The following is a 27,998-nucleotide window of genomic DNA, read 5'->3' on the forward strand; positions in this document are numbered from 1 at the left end:
AAATATTTAGCAGACTATCTCCTCCACGACTACATTAGCGAAAGGAAAAGTTACTATAGAAAAGGCCAAATCAGAAAGGCATGGGAGGCAAAATGGAAATACTTAATTTACAGAATAAAGGGCAAAAACAAATATAAGGAATTAAACAAGATTATCCTCATAATCGAACAATTGTAATAAATATAGAAAAATTGTAAACTGTTCCTGTGGAGGGGAGGGGGGGGGGGAGAAAAAGGAGGAAGAATGTAAACATGTGTTACCAATGTTCTGAATGTTTGTATAATTTTACGTAGCACTATTTACAATAAAAAAAATTAAAAATTGCCTGTGTTGTGTGTCTATACTGTATGTTGTTTGTCTGATGGCGTTGAATATTTGCCATATATATGTTCATTGTAATCTGCCTTGAGTCCCCTTCGGGTGAAAAAGAAGGGCAGAATATTAATACTGTAAATAAATGAATATTCTGAACAGGGATGCAGACAGCAAAACTAAAAACAAAGGAGTTTTAACCCTTCCATGATGATAATAATAAAACTTTATTTATATACCACTCCATCTCCTCGGGACGACTCAGGGCAGTTTCCAACATGAACATAAAAACATTTAATTGTCAAAAAACACCACACAATAAAGTTAAACATAGTAAACATAATAAATCATAAGGCAGCACCAAAACAATTCTATTAAAAACAGACATAAAATTTCAAATCCAAATCAATATACTCTATCAAGTATGCCATACAAAACATATCAATCTATCTACATAACATTTGGATGGAGTTACACTTAAAATTAACCTCAGGAACAAGGCTATAAAACCTAACTTGTTAGTAACTTGTAGACTGCCTGTATAGAGTTTCTTCTCAAGATGGGTTCTATTATGTTTATGTAGCTCTCCGCTCTCAGGGAAGCTCTGTCCACATGCGAGACATTTACAGTTTCTTCCTAGTGTGAGTTCTCTGATGTGAATGTAGATGTCCACTCCGAGTAAAACTCTTTCCACACTCCAGGCATTTATACAGTTTCCCCATAGTGTGGGTTCTATAATGCCTACGTAGACTTTCACTGTGAGTGAAGCTCTTGCCACATTCCTGGCATTTAAAGGGTTTCTCCCCAGTGAGAGTTCTTAGAGGTGAACGCCATTTTCCACTATACATAAAATCCTTTCCACGCTCCAGACATTCATGAGGTTTCTTCCCAGTGTGAGTTCTCTGATGTGAACCTAGCTTTCCACTCTGAGTAAAACTCTTTCCATACTCCAGGCATTCATAGGGGTTCTCGCCAGTGTGAGTTCTTTTATGCTTACGTAGCTCTCCAATGGCAGCGAAGCTGTTGCCACATTCCAGACACGTATAGGGTTTGTCCCCGGTGTGCGTTCTCTGATGTGAACGTAGATGCCCACTCCGAGTAAAACTCTTACCACACTCCAGACATTTATAGGGTTTCCCCCCAGTGTGAGTTCTTTTATGCCTATGTAGACTTTCATTGTGAGTGAAGCTCTTTCCACACTCCTGGCATTTAAAGGGCTTTTCCCCAGTGTGAGTTCTTTTATGCTTACGCAGATCTCCAACGACATCGAAGCTGTCTCCACATTCCACACATGTATAGTGTTTCTCCCCAGTGTGAATCCTTTGATGTTTCTGTAAATTTCCACTCTGAGTGAATGTTTTTCCACACTCTGAACATTCATAGGGTTTCTCCCCAGTGTGAATCCTTTGATGTTTCTGTAAACTTCCACTATGAGTGAATATCTTTCCACATTCCAGACATTCAAAGGGTTTCTCGCCAGTGTGAGTTATTTTATGCTTACGTAGATTTCCAATGGCAGCGAAGCTGTTGCCACATTCCAGACACGTATAGGGTTTATCCCCAGTGTGCGTTCTCTGATGTGAACGTAGATGTCCACTCCGAGTAAAACTCTTTCCACACTCCAAGCATTTGTAACCTTTCCGCCCAGTGTGGGTTTTATAATGCTTATGTAGACCTTCACTGTGAGTGAAGCTCTTTCCACACTCCTGGCATTTAAAGGGTTTCTCCGCTGTATGAGTTCTTTTATGCTTACGTAGATGTCCAATGACAGCGAAGCTGTCTCCACATTCCACACATATATAGGGTTTCTCCCCAGTGTGAATCCTTTGATGTGTCTGCAAAGTAACTTTCTGAGTGAATGTTTTTCCACACTCCAGACATTCATAGGGTTTCTCCCCAGTATGAATCCGTAGATGTTTCTGTAAACTCCCCCTCTGAGTAAAACTCTTTCCACACTCCGGACATTCATAGGGTTTCTCCCCGGTGTGAATTCTTTGATGTGAATGGAGAGATCCACTATGCGCAAAATTCTTTCCACACTCCTGGCATTTATAGGGTTTCTCCCCAGTGTGAGTTCTTTTATGTGTACGTAGATCTCCATTGCCAGCGAAGCTGTCCCCACATTCCAGACATATATAAGGTCTCTCCCCTGTGTGAATCCTTTGATGTTTCTGTAAATTTCCACTCTGAGTGAATCTTTTTCCACAGTCCGGACATTCATAGGGTTTCTCCCCAGTGTGAGTTCTTTGATGTGACTGTAGACCTTCCCTCTGAGTGAAGCTCTTTCCACATTCCTGACATTCATAGGGCTTCTCCCCAGTGTGAATTCTTTGATGTGTATGTAGATGTGCACTCTGAGAAAAGCTCTTCCCACATTCCTGACATGTGTAGGGTTTTTCACCTGTGTGAGTTCTTTCATGTAACCGCAGAAGTTTCTGCTGGCTAAAGTTCTTTCCACACTCCAGACATGTATATGTTTTTTTCTCCATGTTGGTACTTCAAAATGCAAGATAGCGAGTTTTGTTTCCTGAACTGTGAGTGAGCTGAAGAATTCAGCCAGATCAGCACCTTCGGAGCATTTCTTTTTCCTATACGACTGGTTTCCTTACTGCACTTTTGAATTCCAAATTCTTCAATATCCACTAGATGATTAATTGTTTGTCTTCATGACAAATGTGGCTCCATAGACTGCTCCTTTCCCTGGTGAAGAAAGAAGAAATAAAAGATAAGGGATGAAAGCCAGAAATCTTCGATTCTCCCCCTTTTCCCTTCTTGGGTCATTTTGAAAATGGAAATAGCGAGAAAGAATAATAAATAATAAAACTTTATTTGTATTCCACTGTATCTCCCCAAGGGACTCAGGGCGGATTCCAATGAACAAAAAAGCACAGAGGCAAACATTGAATACCTCACCGCAAGTGCAGAAATGCAGAAGTTAAGCGTGAATACAGAAGACAACAAAGGTGTGTGGTTTCTGGGCCAAAATAGCAGTGTGAAGCTTTTCCTAGTGATGAGGAAGAACAAGGCAGAGTGCGGGTTGGAATAGTCACAGTTCTTCTTATAACAACTATGATGATTGCAACTTGCACTCTTCCTTGTTCTTCCAGGGTGAGAAAGTGTTTCCTTTGTAGGGGGCACCCCAAGGCTTAGTGATTTGTGTCTAAAACCCTCACTCGGACATCTGAGAGGGCTCCAGAATCTGAGTCTCGGTGTGGACACCATCAAGCTGTATGGCATCTGCCAGAAGAATGGACAACAAACACCGAACAAGTGGTTTTCTGCATGATAACTTTTGAAAATATTTGTGCAAGTAACAGGATTTAGCTTTTGAAAGAACATTATATTTCTTCTCCTACTGAACTGCTTTCAGAGACTAAAAAGCAAATCATTTTGGAAACAACCATTCCCATTAAAATGCTTTAAAACTAGGATGATTAAGATAAAACAAACTTGAACTGATTTGTGTTTTGAAACCTATTTTGGAGAACAAAATTTGCCAAGAGTACAAAGTCCAACAAATTCCTCACTTGCCTTGCAGACAATTTTATTGTCCAGAAGGTAGAAGAGGCAATAAGAGGATCAGCTATTCTGGATCTGATCCTAACCAATACTGAGGACCTGGTCAATAGAGTGATCATGTGTTCCGGGAGTTTGTGTTACAAAGGAAGGGGGAAACTATGAAAAGTAAAAAATGCATTCTAGACTTTAGGAGCCGAGTTCAGGAAATTTAGGGAAATTCTGATTATGATCCCATGGATAGGAATGCTTTCAGAGGAATGCTTACAGAGTTAATGATGGATGGGAGATTCTTAAAAGGGAGATATCGAAGGCACAACCGCAAACAGTGCCAGCAAAAATGTTTTTGCTCAGAGACTGACAATCCTGATCACGTGGACTTTAAGCTAGGCTGTGTGGGGGACAATATCCTTAACAATAGTAGATTGTCAAGGCCTGGAAGCAGAGGGGGAAGATAGGAGGTTGAGCCCCATGTGCTGGCCTTTCTCCAATCCAGAAGCAGCCAGCTGCTAGTCACTCAGCAGCCACACTGCCTCCTCTCTCACCATTCTGAGAGTGAGATTGATTGAGGTATCAGGAGTTCATTTTTGATCTCTTGTCCAATGCTTTTGCATGCAGCCACCAGTCTAGCATCCACAGTCAGCCAGGACCGCTTTGTCCAAGCCAGCAGAGATCCGGGGCTCGGAAAGCGTTTTATGGCGATTTTTGGTTATTGAGGGCTGCCTGCAAAGGGTTGTTTTTTGCAGGCGAGGAAGTGAAAGCAAGTCGAACACAATTTATTGTTCTGGGTTAATATGTAACAAGAGTTAATGGAGTTTCAATTGAGAGAGAGTGCCTCAGCTTTTCTGCTACTGTAAGAGGGGAAACAATGTATCTAAATGGCTGAGACTTCTCTGAGAAGGGAAAACCAGGGTTCCTGTGAGCCTGTGGAACCCCTTGCAGAGATCAACTGTGTGTTAGAGCAATGTGAGTGCGGGGGCTTGCGTGTTCGACATCACTGATGGTATGAAGAGCTGTTCAGCAGTGGAACTCTCTGCCTCAGAGTGTGCCACAAGCTCCTTCCTTGAAGGCTCTACGTGGGGTTGCCTTTGAAGACTGTTTGGAAGCTTCAAATAGTCCAACGAGAGGCAGCCAGGTTAATAATTGGGGCAGCGTACAGGGAGCACACAACTCCTATGTTGCATCAGCTCCACTGGCCACCAGTTAGCTACTGGGCACAATTCAAAGTGCTGGCTTTGGCCTATAAAGCCCTAAACAGCTTCAGCCCAGTTTACCTGTCTGAATGCGTCTCCCGTTATGAACCACTGCAAAGACTTCTGGGGATGCCCTGCTCTCAGTCCCACCACCGTCACAGGCGCGATTGCCGTGGACGAGAGAGAGAGCCTTCTCAGTGATTGACTCTCGGCTATAGAACTGCCTCCCTGGTGAGATTAGATCAGCCCCTCCCCCCATCTGTCCTTCAGAAAGGTGGTCAAGGCCTGGCTGTGGAACCAAGCCTTTGGGTCAGTGCAATGAGGCAATAATAGGAAACCTACTCTGCTGACCGGAGCCAGCATGGTGTCCTGAGCTGGTGTAAACAGCTGGTTTTAAATCAGATATAACTGGTTTTAATGTTAGTATATATTTATAATTATTTTATGTCTGGCATGGAATGCTTGCCATATGTATGTTGTGCTCCGCCCTGAGTCCCCTTTGGGGTGAGAAGGGCAGAATATAAATGTTTTAGATAAATAAATAAATATCAGAAGTACTTTAATTGTGTTTTTCCTGAATACTGGTAACCTTGCAATTGAGGAGTTGCAGTTCCCCGTATCCAGAGAGCACTGAACCCACCCGATGACGGTTTTGGATCAAACTTGGCACACAGACTTAACATGGCCAACTTTGAATACAGGCAAGGTTTGGGGAAAATTGACCTTGGATTGTGGGAGTTGTAGTTCACCCACATCCTTATATATTTTCTAATGGCTCTATTAATAAAATCCAAAATGAAACGATGACTCTTTCTAATGTTTCTCCTTACAGAAGACCTAAGCTGGGCACCAACAATCAAAGAGTAGTATGAACCCCACCAACAATTGATCTGGATCAAACATGGCACACATAGCCAATATGACCCACTTTTAATACAGACAGGGTTTGGGGAGGATTCACCTTGAACTAAGGATGGATTCAACACTATGGCTGGCTAAGGGGGGCATCACAAGGGGTTAGGTAGAAAGACCCAAGTATGAACAAAACACGTTGTAGTTTGCCCACTGTTGTAGCCCAGCCACCGGTCTGACACCACTGCACCCAAAATAACGCTTGGGCCAATAAGGAAGCAGTAAACTGAATTGAAGATTATTGTAAAAAGAAGTGTAAAATAGAAAAAGTCTCTTTAAAAATATATTCTAAAATAAAAACTAGAAGAGTCTCTTTAAAATGTACATCAAAGGCAAAAGCATGAATACATTCCAAATACTGGTTTCATGGATCATTCCAAAATGCAGGTTACAGTCATATTTTTGATGCAGCAAACAACACAGATCACTATAGAAAGTAAAGCCAAAAATCCTCAGAACGTAGGCTAAAAGCTATTTCCAAACGTGATTCTCCAATACCAAACCAGGAAACATGACATGAGAGCAAGCCCAAAATAATAATAAACTTTATTTGTATCCCACCCTGTCTCTCCGATGGGGACTCAGGGCAGTTAACAATATTTTATTTATTTATTTATTATTTAAACTTATATGCCGCCACTCCCCTAGGGCTCGGGGCAGCTTACAAGAAAGGCTAAAATCTAACAATTTAAAAACATCTTTAAAATATCTTTTAAAAAAAATCTCAAACCGCAATTATCAATGCTGTATGCAACCAACCAATAAACAAGACATAAATTAAATATGACACAGTCAGTAAACCTTAACATAAGCAATAACAATACATTACCACCTAATTAAACCAACAGTTAAACTACAATTTAACTTAACGAATATAACAAGACTAATTAGTTTTAAAATTGGTTAAAAAAAATAATAACGTTAAAAATGTAAATGATAAAATCTTTTATCCCAGAGCTCATCAAAACAGGATAAGCTTCTCTTGAAAATGCAAAGTTGTTCTCACAAAGAACAACTCATGAAGATGACTTAAGAAACCACTAATTATCTATCACCTGGCATTTTGTCAATCTTTAGACGCTGTGAGAACCTTAACTGCCTTTGCCTAGCATTATGTCACCTTAACTAAAGGGGCTGAGAAATAGGCAACAACCCAGCCTCTCTCTCCTCCCTCGCAACATTCCCAGGGTCAGGCTAAGTCTCTGGCTGCATTTTAAGTGAAACATTCTCACCACAATCAGATCTGTCTGTGAAGCAATACCCATCATCTTGAGAAGCATTATTTTCTCCCTGAGGCACTACAAAAACAGTGGGCTCCCATTCAGACTCTACTTCAAGAGTATCAGGCCCCATCACCAAAGGGCCCCCCTCCTCCTCCCCAGACCACACCTCAACAGCCACATCCACTGTAGATCCAATCAACAATAGCAACTAGGAAAAACCAACTATCTGGTTCAGATATGTGGATGACACCTTTACCATTTGGAGCCATGGAGAAGAAGAACTCAACAAATTCCTGGACCACCACAGCATCCACCCAAACATCCAATTCACCATGGAAAAAGAAAACGAAGGAAAACTGCAATTTCTAAATGTTCTAGTTATCTGCAAACCCAATCAGCAATTGGGCCACACAGTTTACAGAAAACCTACATTCATCAAAACTCCAACCATCACCCAAGTAAAAAAAAGAAGAAGCCCAATCAAAGCCCTGGCAGACCGTGCACAAAGAATCTGCAAAGCCCACCTCCTCCAAGGTGAACTGAACCACCTAAACTGGGCTCTTCAGGCCAATGGAGACTCTACCACGGACATCAGAAGAGCTGTAAGGCCAAGAACAAGCCATGAGAGTCAAGACAAAGATCCACCCAGAGGAAAGATGTTCTAATCATACATCAAGGGAACCGCTGATTGCATAGGCAAGCTGATGAAGAAACATAACCTACAAACTATCTACAGACCCACCAACAAAATCCAAAAAATGCTATGTTCAGTGAAGGACAAGAGGGATCCTCTCACCTCTGCAGGAGTCTGTCGGATACCATGCATCTGTGGACAAGATATCTACATTGGGACCCCCAAACGCAGCAGCATTGCCCAAAAACGAATCAAGGAACATGAAAGACACTACAGACTAACTCAACCAGAGAGTCAGCCATACCCTGTTTCCCCGAAAATAAAACAGGGTCTTATATTAATTTTTGCTCCCAAAGATGCGCTAGGTCTTATTTTCAGGGGATGTCTTATTTTTCCATGAAGAAGAGCTCACATTTATTGTTGAACAACAAAATGAACATTTATTATATACTGTAAAGTAGTTGTCATCACAAACCAGCATAACAGACAAACTATGAATCCTATCAAGAATTTCTTGTTACTACCATTATTTACATGTACAACAATCTATGGTACCTCTTGCAATTTAGGTTTCACAAGGTTTCCACGCTGATTTCTCTCTATTCTAGTTTCAATGTAGTCATGAATGATGAATAATATAATATACTATAATAATAATATGATAATATAATAATATAATGATATACAATATATTAATGAGATAATATAATATAGGATATAATAATAACAGAAAATGATAATAATATGGTATTAATAGAATAATATAATAATGGGATATAATAACAGAATAGCATAATAATATAATAATAATAGGATAATATAATAGAATAATAGAATGGAATAGAATGATATAAAATATATTAATAGGATAATATAAAATGGAATATAATAATAATAACAGAATATGCTAATAATAATAAAATAATAATATGATAATATAATAGAATAATAGTATAGAATATAATGATATAAAATATATTAATAGGGTAATATAAAATGGAATTTAATAATAACAGAATAATAATATAATAATATGAAAATATAATAGAATAATAATAGAATAATAATATAATGATATAATAATAATAATAGAAAAATATAATATAATGATTTAAAATATATTAATAGGATAATATAATAATGGGATATAATAATAGTAACAGGATATGATGATAATAATATGGCAATAGAATAATAGTATAAAATAATCAGTTTCATGGCATAGGATAGGAAGATGAGAGGAGAATCCCAATGCATCCTGTACCTTTAAGGAGCAAAAGCAGCAGGACGAAAGCCCTCTTCCTTCCCTCCCTCCCACCCTCCCTTGCCCTGGCTCCAGGAGCCAATCAGAAGCCTCTGGGAAGCAAGGCAGCATGGCCAGGAGGGAGACGGAAGGAAGGACAGGCAAGGCAAGGCAGGGAGGGAGGGAGGCACAGAAAGCAAGCACTTTCCCTCCCTCCGGTGTGTATGAATGAGTGCTGCTTCTGCCCTGCAGCCATGCTTCCCAATGGAACTCTGCTGCAGCCTTAGCTGCTAGGTCTTACTTTCAGGGGAGGCCTTATATTTGGCAATCCCCCCCAAAACCCTGCTAGGTCTTATTCTTTGGGGAGGTCTTATTTTTGGGGAAACACGGTAGCAGAGCACTTGATGAACCAACCTGGACACAGCAGATTATTTGAGAACACATAAATGCTGGACCACTCGGACAACCACGATGTTAGACTACACGGAGAAGCCATTGAAATCCACAAGCATGTGGACAATTTCAACAGAAAGGAGGAAACCATGAAAATGAACACAATCTGGCTACCAGTATTTAAAAAAACTCTAAAAAACAGAACAGTGAACAACACTCTGAAAACAGGAATTCCAGACATCAATCAATCAGGGCCAGCTAACACCTCCCCACAAAGGATTCCTACAGGCAGGAAGAAGCCAGGAAATGAATCTGGCAAGGCCATTAATGCTAATCAAAGTGATTAATGACAACATTCACACGTGCCTCCAACAGACAAGAGTTCTTTTTTTCTCCCACCTTGGACTTTCCACAGATATATAAACCTCCCTTGATTAGATTTCCAATATACCTCCCAATATACCTATGGATGCCTGCCATAGATGTGGGTGAAACGTCAGGAGAGAATAATAATAATAATAATAATAATAATAATAATAATAATAATAATAACAACAACAACACAACACACCAGACATCACAGTTGTGGAAAAGAACAAGGTTTGGATCATGGATGTTGCCATCCCAGGTGACAGTCGCATAGATGAAAAACAACAGGAAAAACTCAGCCGCTATCAGGACCTCAAGATTGAACTTCAAAGACTCTGGCAGAAACCAGTACAGGTGGTCCCGGTGGTGATGGGCACACTGGGTGCTGTGCCAAAAGATCTCAGCCGGCATTTGGAAACAATAGACATTGACAAAATCACCATCTGCCAACTGCAAAAGGCCACCCTACTGGGATCTGCACACATCATCAGAAAATACATCACACAGTCCTAGACACTTGGGAAGTGTTCGACTTGTGGTTTTGCAAAACGAAATCCAGCATATCTATCTTGTTTGCTGTGCCATACAACGTCATTGTGTTGATAATAATAATAATAATAATAATAATAATAATAATAATAATAATAATAATACAGTAATAATAATAATACTTTATTTTTCTATCTCGCCACCATCTCCCAGGAGGGACTTGGGGGTGGCTAACATGGGGCGGAGCCCAACACAAAAACAAACAATAACAAATTAAAACACATAGCAATAACTAAAAACAATAGTACAACAATCAAGTAAAATAATCAGTTAAAAACATACCATATAGTAAGACATGGAATGACCAAGCAAGTTAAGGCAACATCAACATCATCACTATAGATAAAAGGGTTGAGTGCAAGAAATACATAATTCCACGGGCTTTTGATAAAGTGCATAGACAAGTGTCAGGGAGACGGCTGGGATAATGTGGTGTAGGATAAATAGGAAGGAAAATAAAGTGCTGGAAAGTATGCATCAGTTGTAGGGGTCTGTCGAATTGGTGGTTATTTAAACACACGCTAGCAGTGCCATGTCTTTAGCTGTTTGATAAAGACAGATAGGATTGGAGCCAGTCTAATTTCCCTAGGAAGGGAGTTCCAGAGCCAAAGGGCCACCACAGAGAATGCTTCTGGAATATGGCCAGACAGCCCAGAAAACACACAACAACCCTGTGATTCCGGCCATGAAAGCCTTCGACAACACAGCTCAGGAAAAGGCTTGACACACAGACCCCCTCCAATTTAAACTCAGGCAGTTGCGGGGGGGGGGGGGGGGGATGATAAGGATTATGGGACTTGTAGCCTAACTATATCCATATGCATTTTCTAATACAGTGGTTCCCAACCTTTGGACCTCCAGGTGTTTTGGACTTCAGCTCCCACAGTTCCTAACTGGCTCGGATTTCTGGGAGTAGGAGGCCAAAACACCTGGAGGCCCAAAGGCTGGGAACCACTGCTCTAATGGGTCCATTCATAAATTCCAAATTCAAACAATGAATATTTCCAATGTTTGTCCTTGCAAGAGACTTAATCTGTTCACCGTCAGGTACCCAAACTAGCCAATAATCAAATGAGCTTTTTGGTTATATCGGAAGCAAAAGGAGGAACAAGGAAACAGTAGGGCTGCTGCATACAGGTGGGGAGAGGAAAGGCAGGATTACTCAACCTTTTGTTTGGCTCAAAGGTCTTCTTTCTCCCAAAAGGTGAACAGGGCTCCAGTTGGGGAGAATGGAGCAGAGGATGCAGGAGGGGAAAGGCAGCACAGAATGATAGAGAAAGGGCCATCACAGGAATATCTAGTCTAGCTAAAGGTAAAGGTGTTCCCCTGACATTAAGTCCAGTCATGTCTGACTCTGGGGGTTGGTGCTCATCTCCATTTCTAAGCCGAAGAGCCGGCGTTGTCCGTAGACACCTCCAAGGTCATGTGGCATGTCTGCATGGAGCGCCATTGTTGGAGTATGGTTGTATTTGTATGAAATGTAAATCAAGTGTTTACTGCTGATGAGCTAGAGCAGGGGTCCCCAAACTAAGGCCCGGGGGCCAGATGCGGCCCTCCAAGGTCATTTACCTGGCCCCCGCCCTCAGTTTTAGACTTAGGCTGAGGCTCGCCCAAAGTCTGAAATGACTTGAAGGCACACAACAACAAAAATCCTACTTAACTTGACTATCTCATTGGCCAGAAGCAGGCCCACACTTCCCATTGAAATCCTGAAAGATTTACAGTATGTTGGTTAAAACTGTTTTTATTTTTAAATATTGTATTGTTCTTTCATTTACTAATATTGTGCTATGGTAATAATATAATATATTGTGTATACATATAATATTGATAATAACTTATTTATTTATTTATTACAGTATTTCCACCCCCGCCCTTGTCACCCAATAGGGGACTCAGGGTGGCTAATAATAATAATAATACAATATAATAATATTGTATAATATAATAATATAATAATATAAATTATATATTATATATTAAATGTAATATTACTAATAATATTACGGTATAGTGGTATAGTACAATATATTAATATATAATGCTAATATTGTACTATGCTAATAATGTAATATATTGTATGTACATACAACTTGTAAACCGCTCTGAGTCCCCTTCGGGGTGAGAGAGGATGGGGTATAAATGTAGCAAATAAATAAATAAACTGTTGTTGTTTGGGGGGGGCATTTACACTATAAATAAGGTGTGCATAGGAATTTGTTCATTTTTTTTTCCAAATGATAATTTGGCCCCTCAACATTCTGAGGGACCATGAACCGGCCCTCCACTTAAAAAGTTTGAGGACCCCTAAGCTAGAGTGTGTATTTTCAGTAATGAAATAGTTAACAGCAGACTAGTTTTGACTGACAGCCTGTTGTGATTACTGTGACCTATCAGGCTTGATTTCCTGCCTTTGAGGGTTGGAACTTCCTCCGGACTGAGGAATGTTGTTTTGATCTTATCTTGTGGTTCGGCTTGAGCTTTCGCTGAAGATGGACTATGAATGCTATGCTCTGAAGCCGAGAAATATAAACTGTAAATAGACATGTAAATAAAGTTAATCAACAGTTGGACTTCGCCTGCTGGAGTGTTTGTTTGACCAGAGCTGTTTCTCAGCATGGGAATACAGTCTGGAGAAGGAGGTGAGACCGGGATGATGAATTTTGGAATTCACTCTGCACTCCATCATCCCCTGATAGCCATTACCTTCCCGCCAGAGCGGTACCTATTGATCTACTCACATTGGCATGTTTTCGAACTGCTAGGTTGGCAGAAGCTGAAGCTAACAGCGGGTGCTCATTCCGCTCCCGGGATTTGAACCTGCGACCTTTCGGTCTGCAAGTTCAGCAGCTTAGTGCTTTAACACACTTTGCCACCGGGGCTCCTCTAGTCAAGCTAAATTAATGCAAATCTCCAGGAGGAAGGAAGGAAGAGGGTAAACCAAGGAAACAAAAGGAATGAAGCTTGCAAAGCCATTAATGCTAATCAAGGTGATAAATGCCGACATTCACACTTGCCTCCAACAGACTAGAGTTCTTTCTACAACCCTGGACCTTCCACAGATATATAAAGCTCCCTTGCTTAGTTTTCTAGTATACCCCAATCTCTGAGGATGCCTGCCATAGATGTGGGCGAAACGTCAGGAGAGAATGCTGCTGGACCCTGGCCATACAGCCCGGAAAATGCACAACCACCCAGTAACAAAAGGAATTGAGGAGGATCAGGGAAACCAAGAATCCAGATAAAGGGCCAAAAGGAAACTCCTGACAATCACACCCTCCCAAGCAAATTGGCAAAGGGTCCTGAAGATACTAAGACTTTGCAAACTTAAAATTTTATAAGAGTGTTTTGAGAATGGGTTAAAGAAGGGGGAGGAGTGAGTAAAAAGCCACCCCTGCCAAGCACACGAGAAAAGATGTGTGTGAAAGGTGAAGAAAGATCAGAATGACCCCGAAGAGATGGGAACAGGAAAAGTTTTGGGAAATACAATTGTTTTGGAACAGACAGGCGCCGAATTGAATGACAGTGCAGGGAGGGAGAAGTGAAGCAAAGGGGAAAGATTTGGCTTGTGTCTTTGCATGTTTAATTTACTCTGGCCAACTAAAAAACGCATAATGCAGTGCAGTCATACATGCACCCTGTAATGTACTCTGCAGATAATAATAATAATAATAATAATAATAATAATAATAATAATAATAATAATTTTATTTTTGTACCCCGCCACCATCTCCCCAGAGGGACTCGGGGCGGCTTAGAGATATAAAACCAACATACAATAATATCAAGTACAAAAACACACAAATAAATTTAAAAGGCATTAAAAATCACAGTCATTATAAAACACTTGAGAAACACAGCAATAAAAACATAAAATGAGCTGGGCAAAGTGCACTGAGTGGAACTTGTAAACAAGAAGGAAGTTAAGGTGCTACAAGGTGTTTTCAGTGTTTTATTGTACAATGTTTTATGCTGATTTTATATTGGAAGTCCCTTTCGGGAGAGAGGGCGGTATACAAATAAACTTTTACTTACTACTTACTACTACAGTAGAGTCTCACTTATCCAACATAAACGGGCCGACAGAACGTTGGATAAGCGAATATGTTGGATAATAAGGAGGCATTAAGGAAAAGCCTATTAAACATCAAATTAGGTTATGATTTTACAAATGAAGGACCAAAACATCATGTTAGACAACAAATTTGGCAGAAAAAGCAGTTCAATACGCAGTAATGCTATATAGTAATTACTGTATTTACGAATTTAGCACCAAAATATCACGATATATTGGAAACATTGACTACAAAAATGCGTTGGATAATCCAGAACGTTGGATAAGCGAGTGTTGGATAAGTGAGACTCTACTGTACTTACTTACAAGATGAAACTATTGTACTTTAATCTCCTCGTCTCTAGTGTCTGATTGGAATATAGATACTACATGTTTTTCGGGCCCTGAGCCTCAACAGCCCAAGAGTTGCCAAGCCCACCCAAATCCCTGAGATTCCTCCCTTCCTACCCCCTGAGAAGATGGTCAGAGACTCGCTTCAGGAAGGGGCTTCCAAAGGATACCTAGTCTGACCCACTCCCTTCTTTTGTTCTGGATCTCCTCCTCCTCTTCTGATTTGAAAAGGAGGGCCGTCCTTCCACCTCTTTGGGCTTGGGGGTCCGCAGGGACATCTCCTGCATTTTGAATATGGAAGTTGGGGAAGCGGAAGGGGCTGGGACTTCGGAGACAGGAGGGGACCTGGCTTGGGAACAAGTGTGAAAGGGGTGGAAGCGTCTTGCCAGGCCACAAGCGGAAGGGGAGCCCAGAGTGTGATGGTGCAGCTCAAAAGGGCAAGGCTATTTTCTGGACCAATCACAGTCTGGCTTCAGGCCTGGTTTCAGTACCGAGACGGCTTAGGTGGCCTTGGTGGATGACCTCCGCAGGGAACTGGACAGGGGGAGTGTGACCCTGCTGGTTCTCTTGGACATCTCAGCGGCTTTCGATACCATCGACCATGGTATCCTTCTGGGATGTTTCTCTGGGATGGGCCTTGGGGGTGCTGTTTTGCAGTGGCTCCAGTCCTTCCTGGAGGGGCGTTCCCAGATGGTGAAGCTGGGGGACACCTGCTCAGACCCCTGGCCATTGTCCTGTGGGGTCCCCCATGCTTTTCAATATCTACATGAAACCGCTGGGCGAGCTCATCCGGGGTTTTGGAGTTCGGTGCCATCTCTACGCGGATGACGCTCAACTCTATTACTCTTTTCCACCTAATTCCAAGGAAGCCCCTCGGATACTGGATCAGTGTCTGGCCGCTGTGTTGGCCTGGATGAGGGCGAACAAGCTGAGACTTAATCCTGATAAGACAGAGGTCCTCCAGGTCAGTCGCAAGTCTGATCGGGGTATTGGGTGGCAACCTGTGCTTGACGGGGTCGCACTCCCCCTGAAGGCGCAGGTCCGCAGCTTGGGGCTCCTCCTGGATTCGGGGCTGACTCTTGAGGCTCAGGTGTCGGCCGTGGCCGGGAGGCCTTTGCACAATTAAAACTTGTGCGCCAGCTGCGACCGTACCTCGAGAAGTCTGATCTGACCAGGGTGGTCCACGCCTTAGTTACCTCTAGACTGGACTATTGCAATGCGCTCTACGTGGGGCTGCCTTTGAAGACGGCTCGGAAATTGCAACTAGTACAACGCTCGGCAGCCAGATTTCTAACTGGAGCAAATTACAGGGCACGTTCAAAGCCTCTGTTTAAGGAGCTTCACTGGCTGCCGTTTACTTTCCGGGCCCAATTCAAGGTGCAGGTTATCACCTACAAAGCCCTGAACGGTTTAGGACCCGCCTACCTTAGAGACCGCATCTCCCCCTACGAACCCGCACGATCTCTTCGCTCGTCGGGGGAGGCCCTTCGCTCGCTTCCACCACCCTCGCAGGCGCGGTTGGTGGGGACGAGAGAGAGGGCCTTCTCTGTCGTGGCCCCCCAGCTTTGGAACTTGCTCCCTAGGGAGATTAGGCTGGCCCCCACCCTCCTCTCCTTCCAGAAGAACCTGAAAACCTGGCTTTTCCGGAAAGCCTTTGATGAGTGAATTCTGTTGGTTCAAGTTGTCTGCCTACATAATAATAGACCCACTGATTCTCCTTCTTATTGTCATTATTGTCATTTCTAGTACTTTAATGACTATGTCAATTACGTAACTACCTCCCCCCCGATTTGACACATTCGCCCTTTGGCCTAGACTTGTGTTTTATATCTGTTTTTAACGCTTTTTCCTGCAATATTGTTTTTATGATGGTTTTACTGATACTGTTGATTTATTGTTGTAAATGTATGTGTTTTGATTTGTTTTTATATTGTGATGTTGGGCAAGGCCCCATGTGAGCCGCCCCGAGTCCCTACGGGGAGATGGGGCGGGATACAAGAATAAAATTATTATTATTATTATTATTATATTATTATTATTAAGGCTATCTTAGGCTGCATCCAGAGGGCTGCGTGGCCTTCTTGGAGCCCTTCCCCACCTGGGGCTTCTCTTCGGGCAGTCCCACCAGCCTTTCAGGATTTTGCCAGGACACCCGAAGCCTCAGGGCCCACTCTGCCCTCCTCTCCCAAAGGGAGGGAGCAAAGGGGGGGACGACGACAGTGGGGATCAGAAGGGGGGGGGTTGGTCGCCATTGGGATTTCGGGGGTCTCCCTCCTTACCCTCAAGCCCCCCCTTCCCTCCCAAAGGGTCCCCCTTACTGGGTTGCTGTGGGTTTTCCGGGCTGTGTGGCCATGTTTCAGAAGCATTCTCTCCTGATGTTTCGCCCACATCTATGGCAGGCATCCTCAGAGGTTGTGAGCTCTGTTGGAAACTAGGCAAACGGGGTTTATAGATCTCTCTGTGGAGTGATTTCGGGGGGGGGGGGGGAGAAAGAACTCTTGTCTACTGGAGGCCAGTGTGAATGTTGAACCTGGACACAGAATATTATTTGAGAACACAAATGTTGGACCACACCAACCACTATCGTGTTGATTTACAAGATACTCAGCCCAACAATACCTCTCCTTAGCTGCTTTGTGTGTGTGTGTGTGTGTGTGTGTGTGTGTGTGTGTGTGTGTGTGTGTCAGGAGCAACCGGAGTTGCTTCTGGAGTGAGACAATTGGCCGTCTGCAAGGACGTTGCCCAGGGGACATTGCCCGGATGTTTTGATGTTTTTACCATTATTTATTTATTTATTTATTTATTAACAGTATTTATATTCCGCCCTTCTTTCTCACCCCGAAGGGGACTCAGGGCGGATCACATTACACATATAGGCAAACATTCAATGCCTTTTTAACATAGAACAAAGACAAGACAAACATTGGCTCCGAGCGGGCCTCAAACTCATGACCTCCTGGTCAGAGTGATTCATTGCAGTGAATCATTGCAGCTGCTCTCCAGCCTGCGCCATCCTTGTGGGAGGCTTCTCTCATGTCCCTGCATGGAGCTGGAGCTGAAAGAGGGAGCTCATCCGCGCTCTCCCCGGGTGGGATTCGAACCTGGCAGCTTTCAGGTCAACAACCCAACCTTCAAGTCATGAGGGTTTTATCCCCTAGGCCACTGGAGGCCAAGCTGATACCTCGCCTTAGCTACGGCACTTTATCACAGTCCCTGTCCTATAGGTACAGTAGAGTTTCACTTATCCAACATAAACGGGCTGGCAGAATGTTGGATAAGCGAATATGTTGGATAATAAGGACAGATTAAGAAAAAGCCTATTAAACATCAAAATAGGTTATGAATTTACGAATTAAGCACCAAAACGTCATGTTATACAACAAATTTGACAGAAAAAGCAGTTCAATACGCATTAATGCTATGTAGTAATTACTGTATTTACGAATTTAGCACCAAAATATCACAATGCATTGAAAACATTGACTACAAAAATGCGTTGGATAATCCAGAACGTTGGATAAGTGAGACTCTACTGTATTAGTATTATTACTGATATAGTTCTCCATCAAGCAAGCCCTACCCAGAGTTCCTTACACAAACGCAGATCCTCTGAATTCCTAGCAACTATTGCTACTCAGGCCTTAAACTGCTGCTGATATGTTTTATACTGTTTTATATGGTTTTATGTGACATGATATTTTAATGTGCTAACTATGCTTTTAACTTATGTTTGGTCAGGCTTGTCCCCATGTGAGCCACACCAAGTCCCTTTGGGAAGATGGAGGGATATAAAAATAAAGTTGCTGGTATTATTGTTGTTGTTGTTATGTCAGGCTACACAGAGAATCCATTTAAATCCATGTGCACAATTTCAACAGAAAAGTAAAAAAGGTAAAGGTTTTCCCCTGACGTTAAGTGCAGTCATGTCTGACTCTGGGGATTGGTGCTCATCTCCATTTCTAAGCCGAAGAGCCAGCGTTGTCCGTAGACATCTTCAAGGTCTTCTGGCTGGCATGACTACATGGAGTGGCGTTACCTTCCCGCCGGAGCAGTACCTATTGATGCACTCACATTTGCATGTTTTCAAACTGCTAGGTTGGCAGAAGCTGGAGCTAACAGCGGGCGCTCTCTCCGCTCCCGGGATTTGAACCTGGGGCCTTTCTGTCTGCAAGTTCAGCAGCTCAGTGCTTTAACACACTTCGCCACCGGGGCTCAAAGGAAACGAAGGAAACCACAAAAATGAACACAATCTGGCTACCAATATTTAAAAAAAAAAATCTAAAATCAGGACAGCAAATAAAGAACAACACTGTGAAAACAGGGGAATTCCAGACAGGAAACAATCAGGGCCAGGACAAAGGATTCCCGCAAGCAGGAAGGAACCCGGCCTGGAATGCTAATCAAGGTGATTAATGACAACATTCACACTGGCCTCCAACAGACAAGAGTTCTTTCTCCCACCCTGGACATCATTCCACAGATATGTAAACCTCCCTTGCTTAGTTTTTTCCAATAAACCTCACAACCTCTGAGGATGCCTGCCATAGATGTGGGCAGAACGTCAGGAGAGCATGCTTCTGGAACATGGCCAGGCAACCAAGAAATCTCACGGTCATGAAAGCCTTCCACAACACGCTCCCCTTTACCTCCTTCCTCTCTTTCCTCCAAGACTCGGAACTCTGCCCCAAGCACCACGGTTTCCCATCCAGAAATGAGGGGGGGGGGGAGGATAGTGCCCGTGTGTCCGGAAGTAGGGTTGACCCCTCCCCCAAGGAAGCTCTATGGGGCAGAGAGATCCCTCCCCCGGCATCCCATAATAGCCCCCCTTCCAGGCATCGGGATAGGTGGCCGTCTGTTGGAATCATAAACTGGAAGAGACCTCATGGGCCAACCAGTCCAACCCCCTGCTGAGAAGCAGGAAATGGCATTCAAAGCACCCCCGACAGATGGCCATCCAGCTTATGCTTAAAAGCAGGGGTCCCCAAACTTTTAAAACAGGGGGCCAGTTCACGATCCTTCAGACCATTGGAGGGCCGGACTAGAGTTTTAAAAAATAACTATGAACAAATTCTTATGCACACTGCACATCTCTTATTTTGAAGTAAAAAAACAAAAACAAATACAGCCTCAATGTTAATCATCATCATCATCTTCATCAAAATAATAAAAAAGGTTGAAAGAGACCCCTTGGGCCATTTAGTTCAACTCCCTTCTGCCTTTGTGCACCAAAAGCACAAACAAAGCACCCCTGACAGATGGCCACCCAGCCTCAATGTTGTTAATAATAATAATAATAATAATAAGTGCAGACTGTGCAAGGAAACCGATGAAACCATTGATCATATCCTCAGCTGCTGTAAGAAAATTGCACAGACAGACTACAAACAGAGGCACAACTATGTGGCCCAAATGATTCATTGGAACCTATGCCTCAAGTACCACCTCCCTGCAGTTAAGAACTGGTGGGATCACAAACCTGCAAAGGTTGTGGAAAATGAACACGCAAAGATACTGTGGGACTTCCGAATCCAGACTGACAAAGTTCTGGAACACAACACACCAGACATCACAGTTGTGGAAAAGAACAAGGTTTGGATCATTGATGTTGCCATCCCAGGTGACAGTCGCATTGAAGAAAAACAACAGGAAAAACTCAGCCGCTATCAGGACCTCAAGATTGAACTTCAAAGACTCTGGCAGAAACCAGTGCAGGTGGTCCCGGTGGTGATGGGCACACTGGGTGCCGTGCCAAAAGATCTCAGCCGGCATTTGGAAACAATAGACATTGACAAAATTACGATCTGCCAACTGCAAAAGGCCACCTTACTGGGATCTGCACGCATCATCCGAAAATACATCACACAGTCCTAGACACTTGGGAAGTGTTCGACTTGTGATTTTGTGAAACGAAATCCAGCATATCTATCTTGTTTGCTGTGTCATACAACGTTGTTGTGTCAATAATAATAATAATAATAATAATAATAATAATAAATCTCAGAGTCCTGAACACTTGGGAAGTGTTTGACTTGTGATTTTGTGATTCGAAATCCAGCATATAGATCTCATTTGCTGTGTTATACTATATCTTTGTTCCAATAACAACAACAACAACAAAGAGTTGGAAGAGACCCCTTGTGCAATTTAGTCCAACCCCCTTCTGCCTTTGTGCACCAAAAACACTAGCAAAGCACCCCTTAATAATTAATGAAATAATAATTAAAATACCATTATAAATAAGCAAAGCTTTGGAAGGCGCGCACCAGGTGGAGGAGGAGGAGGGAGCTGCTGCAGCGGGGGCGGATAAATGGCTTCTTTGATGGGCTGCATGTGGCCCCTGGGCCTTAGTTTGGGGACCCCTGCTTAAAAGCTTCCAAAGGAGCCTCCACCAGACTCCCTCCGGGGCAGAGAGTTCCACTGCTGAACAGCTCTCACGGTGAGGAAGTTCTTCCTCATGTTCAGGTGGAATCTCCTTCCTTTCCTGTCCTTTGAAGCCATGTCTCCATTGAGTCCCAGTCTCCAGGGCAGGACTTCCCTACACATATTTATATTTATTTATTTATCACATTTATATTCCGCCCTTCTCACCCGAAGGGACTCAGGGTGGCTACAACAGTGGCAACCATTAGATGCCCATACAAACCAATACAAAACAGCACATAAAACAGTTAAAACTATTAAAATACATTGTAAGTTAAAATACAAAAACATAAAATCAGATCCGTTCATCCTCATGCTTTGTCCATATTTATACACGGCCCTCATCCTGTCTCCTCTCAGCCTTCTCTTCTGCAGCTAGACATGCCCAGCTCTTTAAGCCGCTCCTCATAGGGATTCTTGTTCTACAGACTCTCGATCCTTTGAGTCTTCCTCTGGACTCATTCCAGCTTAGTCAACCTCTCCCTTCAATTGCGGTGCCCAGAATGGGATACAGTGGGATTCCAGGTAAAGTGGTCAAACCAAGGTGGAATAGAAGAGAGCGGGGGTCTCCAAACTTTTTAAACTGGGGGCCAGTTCACGATCCTTCGGACCGTTGGAGGGCTGGACTATAGTTGGCCACCGAGCAATAATAATAATAATAATAATAATAATAACAATAATAATAAAGAGGGTTGGAAGAGACCCCTTGGGCCACTTAGTCCAACCCCCTTCTGCCTTTGGGAACCAAAAACACAAGCAAAGCACCCCTGACAGATGGCCTCCCAGCCTCAATGTTAATGCCTGATCCTTGCAGCCCAGGAACAAGCCATCAGAACAAATGCAATTAAGGCCAAGATCGAAAAATCAGCTGTTGACCCAAAATGCAGACTATGCAAGGAAACCGCCGAAACCATTGATCATATCCTCAGCTGCTGTAAGAAAATTGCACAGGCAGACTACAAACAGAGGCACAACTATGTGGCCCAAATGATCCATTGGAACTATGCCTCAAGTACCACCTCCCAGCAGCAAAGAACTGGTGGGATCACAAACCTGCAAAAGTCTTGGAAAATGAGCACGCAAAGATACTGTGGGACTTCCGAATCCAGACTGACAAAGTTCTGGAACACAACACACCAGACATCACAGTTGTGGAAAAGAAAAAAGTTTGGATCATGGATGTCGCCATCCCAGGTGACAGTCGCATTGACGAAAAACAACAGGAAAAACTCAGCTGCCCTCAGGACCTCAAGATTGAACTTCAAAGACTCTGGCAGAAACCAGTGCAGGTGGTCCCAGTGGTGATGGGCACATTGGGTGCCGTGCCAAAAGATCTCAGCCGGCATTTGGAAACAATAGACATTGACAAAATTACGATCTGCCAGCTGCAAAAGGCCACCTGACTGAGATCTGCACGCATCATCCGAAAATACAGTAGAGTCTCACTTATCCAAGCCTCGCTTATCCAAACTTCTGGATAATCCAAGCCATTTTTGTAGTCAATGTTTTCAATATATCGTGATATTTTGGTGCTAAATTCGTAATTACAGTAATTACAACATAACATTACTACGTATTGAACTACTTTTTCTGTCAAATTTGTTGTCGAACATGATGTTTTGGTGCTTAATTTGTAAAATCATAACCTAATTTGATGTTTAATAGGCCTTTCCTTAGTCCCTCCTTATTATCCAAGATATTCGCTTATCCAAGCTTCTGCTGGCCCGTTTAGCTTGGATAAGTGAGACTCTACTGTACATCACACAGTCCTAGACACTTGGGAAGTGTTCGACTTGTGATTTTGTGATATGAAATCCAGCATGTCTATCTTGTTTGCTGTGTCATAATAAAATAATAATAATAATAATAAGCAAAAGGCCACCCTGCTGGGATCTGCGCGCATCATCAGAAAATACATCACACAGTCCTAGACACTTGGGAAGTGTTCGACTTGTGATTTTGTGATATGAAATCCAGCATGTCTATCTTGTTTGCTGTCACAATAAAATAATAATAATAATAAAAATAATAAGCAAAAGGCCACCCTGCTGGGATCTGCGCGCATCATCAGAAAATACATCACACAGTCCTAGACACTTGGGAAGTGTTCGACTTGTGATTTTGTGATATGAAATCCAGCATGTCTATCTTGTTTGCTGTGTCATAATAAAATAATAATAATAATAAAAATAATAAGCAAAAGGCCACCCTGCTGGGATCTGCGTGCATCATCAGAAAATACATCACACAGTCCTAGACACTTGGGAAGTGTTCGACTTGTGATTTTGTGATATGAAATCCAGCATGTCTATCTTGTTTGCTGTGTCATAATAAAATAATAATAATAATAATAATAATAATAATAATAATAAGCAAAAGGCCACCCTGCTGGGATCTGCGCGCATCATCAGAAAATACATCACACAGTCCTAGACACTTGGGAAGTGTTCGACTTGTGATTTTGTGAAATCCAGCATATCTATCTTGTTTGCTGTGTCATAATAAAATAATAATAATAATAATAAGCAAAAGGCCACCCTGCTGGGATCTGCGCGCATCATCAGAAAATACATCACACAGTCCTAGACACTTGGGAAGTGTTCGACTTGTGATTTTGTGAAATCCAGCATATCTATCTTGTTTGCTGTGTCACAATAAAATAATAATAATAATAATAAGCAAAAGGCCACCCTGCTGGGATCTGCGTGCATCATCAGAAAATACATCACACAGTCCTAGACACTTGGGAAGTGTTCGACTTGTGATTTTGTGAAATCCAGCATATCTATCTTGTTTGCTGTGTCACAATAAAATAATAATAATAATAATAAGCAAAAGGCCACCCTGCTGGGATCTGCGCGCATCATCAGAAAATACATCACACAGTCCTAGACACTTGGGAAGTGTTCGACTTGTGATTTTGTGAAATCCAGCATATCTATCTTGTTTGCTGTGTCATAATAAAATAATAATAATAATAATAAGCAAAAGGCCACCCTGCTGGGATCTGCGCGCATCATCCGAAAATACATCACACAGTCCTAGACACTTGGGAAGTGTTCGACTTGTGATTTTGTGATATGAAATCCAGCATGTCTATCTTGTTTGCTGTGTCATAATAAAATAATAATAATAATAATAATAAGCAAAAGGCCACCCTGCTGGGATCTGCGCGCATCATCAGAAAATACATCACACAGTCCTAGACACTTGGGAAGTGTTCGACTTGTGATTTTGTGATATGAAATCCAGCATGTCTATCTTGTTTGCTGTGTCATAATAAAATAATAATAATAATAATAATAAGCAAAAGGCCACCCTGCTGGGATCTGCGCGCATCATCCGAAAATACATCACACAGTCCTAGACACTTGGGAAGTGTTCGACTTGTGATTTTGTGATATGAAATCCAGCATGTCTATCTTGTTTGCTGTGTCATAATAAAATAATAATAATAATAATAAGCAAAAGGCCACCCTGCTGGGATCTGCGCGCATCATCCGAAAATACATCACACAGTCCTAGACACTTGGGAAGTGTTCGACTTGTGATTTTGTGATATGAAATCCAGCATGTCTATCTTGTTTGCTGTGTCATAATAAAATAATAATAATAATAATAATAAGCAAAAGGCCACCCTGCTGGGATCTGCGTGCATCATCAGAAAATACATCACACAGTCCTAGACACTTGGGAAGTGTTCGACTTGTGATTTTGTGATATGAAATCCAGCATGTCTATCTTGTTTGCTGTGTCATAATAAAATAATAATAATAATAATAATAATAAGCAAAAGGCCACCCTGCTGGGATTTGCGTGCATCATCAGAAAATACATCACACAGTCCTAGACACTTGGGAAGTGTTCGACTTGTGATTTTGTGATATGAAATCCAGCATGTCTATCTTGTTTGCTGTGTCATAATAAAATAATAATAATAATAATAATAAGCAAAAGGCCACCCTGCTGGGATCTGCGCGCATCATCCGAAAATACATCACACAGTCCTAGACACTTGGGAAGTGTTCGACTTGTGATTTTGTGATATGAAATCCAGCATGTCTATCTTGTTTGCTGTGTCATAATAAAATAATAATAATAATAATAATAATAAGCAAAAGGCCACCCTGCTGGGATCTGCGCGCATCATCAGAAAATACATCACACAGTCCTAGACACTTGGGAAGTGTTCGACTTGTGATTTTGTGAAATCCAGCATATCTATCTTGTTTGCTGTGTCATAATAAAATAATAATAATAATAATAAGCAAAAGGCCACCCTGCTGGGATCTGCGCGCATCATCCGAAAATACATCACACAGTCCTAGACACTTGGGAAGTGTTCGACTTGTGATTTTGTGATATGAAATCCAGCATGTCTATCTTGTTTGCTGTGTCATAATAAAATAATAATAATAATAATAATAAGCAAAAGGCCACCCTGCTGGGATCTGCGCGCATCATCAGAAAATACATCACACAGTCCTAGACACTTGGGAAGTGTTCGACTTGTGATTTTGTGATATGAAATCCAGCATGTCTATCTTGTTTGCTGTGTCATAATAAAATAATAATAATAATAATAATAAGCAAAAGGCCACCCTGCTGGGATCTGCGCGCATCATCCGAAAATACATCACACAGTCCTAGACACTTGGGAAGTGTTCGACTTGTGATTTTGTGATATGAAATCCAGCATGTCTATCTTGTTTGCTGTGTCATAATAAAATAATAATAATAATAATAAGCAAAAGGCCACCCTGCTGGGATCTGCGCGCATCATCCGAAAATACATCACACAGTCCTAGACACTTGGGAAGTGTTCGACTTGTGATTTTGTGATATGAAATCCAGCATGTCTATCTTGTTTGCTGTGTCATAATAAAATAATAATAATAATAATAATAAGCAAAAGGCCACCCTGCTGGGATCTGCGTGCATCATCAGAAAATACATCACACAGTCCTAGACACTTGGGAAGTGTTCGACTTGTGATTTTGTGATATGAAATCCAGCATGTCTATCTTGTTTGCTGTGTCATAATAAAATAATAATAATAATAATAATAATAAGCAAAAGGCCACCCTGCTGGGATTTGCGTGCATCATCAGAAAATACATCACACAGTCCTAGACACTTGGGAAGTGTTCGACTTGTGATTTTGTGATATGAAATCCAGCATGTCTATCTTGTTTGCTGTGTCATAATAAAATAATAATAATAATAATAATAAGCAAAAGGCCACCCTGCTGGGATCTGCGCGCATCATCCGAAAATACATCACACAGTCCTAGACACTTGGGAAGTGTTCGACTTGTGATTTTGTGATATGAAATCCAGCATGTCTATCTTGTTTGCTGTGTCATAATAAAATAATAATAATAATAATAATAATAAGCAAAAGGCCACCCTGCTGGGATTTGCGTGCATCATCAGAAAATACATCACACAGTCCTAGACACTTGGGAAGTGTTCGACTTGTGATTTTGTGATATGAAATCCAGCATGTCTATCTTGTTTGCTGTGTCATAATAAAATAATAATAATAAAATAATAGTTGGAAGAAAAGAAGAGACCCCCTGGGTCATTTAGCCCAACCCCCTTCTGCCTTTGTGCCGTGGGGCCGGATAAATGGCTTCAATGGGCCCCTGGACCTTATTTTGGGGACCCCTGGAAGAGAGCTTGGGGAGCATGACTTCCATCCCTGGATCTAGGCCCTAGGGCTCCTCTTGAGGCGGATGTTGGGAGGGAGGGCTTTGGCCAGGGATCCCACCCACCCTGCCCTCACCCTTGGGGGCTTCCTCGTGGCTTCTCCCCTTCTGCCCCTCCCGGTGTTTTGGACTTCATCTCCCAGAAATCCCAGCTGGTGTGGAATTTGGGAGCGAATCCCCCTCCTCCTCCTCCTCCTTCCACGGGTCCAAAGGGGACGGAACAGGAGGGCATTGGAGGGGAGGGGTCTTTCCTTGCCTCTGGGGATGGATCGAAGGATGAGAGGAGGGAGGGGCCCGGGCCGAAGAGCGGGAACACACTGGGAGGGGCGCCCACCCCCTCTTGACCCCCGCCAAGACCTGAGGCTTGGGAGGCAGCCTAGCTCTTCTTTTATTTTTTTTCCTCGTTGCTTCTGGAGTGAGAGAATTGGCCGCCTGCAAGGACGTTGCCCGGATGTTTTGATGTTTTTTTTTGTTTTTTTGAGCCTGGCTTGAACCCAGCAGATAGATCGGCCACAAGCGGGGGGGGGGGGGGGGGAGCCCAGGGTGTGATGCTGCAGCACAAAAGGGCAAGCCCAGCCTAGGCTGCATCCCTAGGGGGGGGGGGGGGTTGCATGGCCTTCCTGTAGCCCAGTGTTTCTCAACTTGTGGGTCTCCAGGTGTTTTGGCCTACAACTCCCAGAAATCCCTGCAGATTTACCTGCTGTTAGGATTTCTGGGAGTTGAAACACCTGGGGAGGGAGGGGCCCATAGGTTGGAAGCTGGGGCTCCTCTTTGGGGGTCCCACCGGCCTCTCAGGCGCGCCTCGATGAGGATTTGGGAAGGAAGACCCTCAACGCGTTCGTCTTCTCTGCGGCTTGGGCTGTCCTTGGAGACCCGACACCCCCCCCCCCCCCCATCCCTGCCTTCGCCTCCACCATAGAAGGGGGGGGGGCTGCCCCTTACCTCCTTCCTTTCTTCCCTTCCTTCTCGCCGCCTTTGCTCCCAGAGGAACTCGGCCCCACAAAAGCCCTGATGTGTGAGTGTGTCCGCCCGGATGCAGCGTTGCCCCTCCCTCAAATGGACCAGAGGCCCCGCCCCTTCCCCTCTAAGCCCCGCCTCCCCCCGCACCCCCTTAATAG

General features: G+C 42.8%; 3 protein-coding genes across 5 annotated transcripts in view; all 3 read right to left on the reverse strand.

Annotated features, from left to right (window-relative positions):
- LOC100557984 (zinc finger protein 850-like) overlaps positions 1–27,927 on the reverse strand; it is a 60,832-nt gene extending 32,905 nt beyond the window's left edge. Inside the window, exon 1 of the mRNA XM_062979223.1 lies at positions 27,823–27,927. The gene's annotated coding sequence lies outside the window, so the exon portion shown is untranslated. The remainder of the gene's footprint in view (positions 1–27,822) is intronic.
- The window catches only part of LOC103281240 (zinc finger protein 420-like), a 67,059-nt gene extending 39,112 nt beyond the window's left edge, over positions 1–27,947 (reverse strand). For all 3 annotated transcript variants that reach the window (XR_010005687.1, XR_010005688.1, XM_062979230.1), the window contains exon 1: positions 27,823–27,947. The gene's annotated coding sequence lies outside the window, so the exon portion shown is untranslated. The remainder of the gene's footprint in view (positions 1–27,822) is intronic.
- LOC100555242 (gastrula zinc finger protein XlCGF57.1) lies at positions 521–27,955 on the reverse strand. Its single transcript, XM_062979225.1, has 2 exons — positions 27,823–27,955; positions 521–3,012 (listed from the first exon to the last, which is right to left on the reverse strand). Exon 2 carries the CDS (start codon positions 2,799–2,801, stop codon positions 936–938), a length of 1,866 nt encoding a protein of 621 aa, XP_062835295.1. The 5' UTR covers positions 2,802–3,012; positions 27,823–27,955; the 3' UTR covers positions 521–935.
- Positions 27,956–27,998: the final 43 nt, after the last annotated feature.

This window comes from Anolis carolinensis, chromosome 4 (assembly GCF_035594765.1).
Source record: "Anolis carolinensis isolate JA03-04 chromosome 4, rAnoCar3.1.pri, whole genome shotgun sequence".
NCBI lineage: Eukaryota > Metazoa > Chordata > Lepidosauria > Squamata > Dactyloidae > Anolis > Anolis carolinensis.

Bases quoted from the DNA above. Each gene is read 5' to 3' on its own strand.
- LOC100555242 (XM_062979225.1), bottom strand. From the start codon at position 2,801: ATGGAGAAAAAAACATATACATGTCTGGAGTGTGGAAAGAACTTTAGC.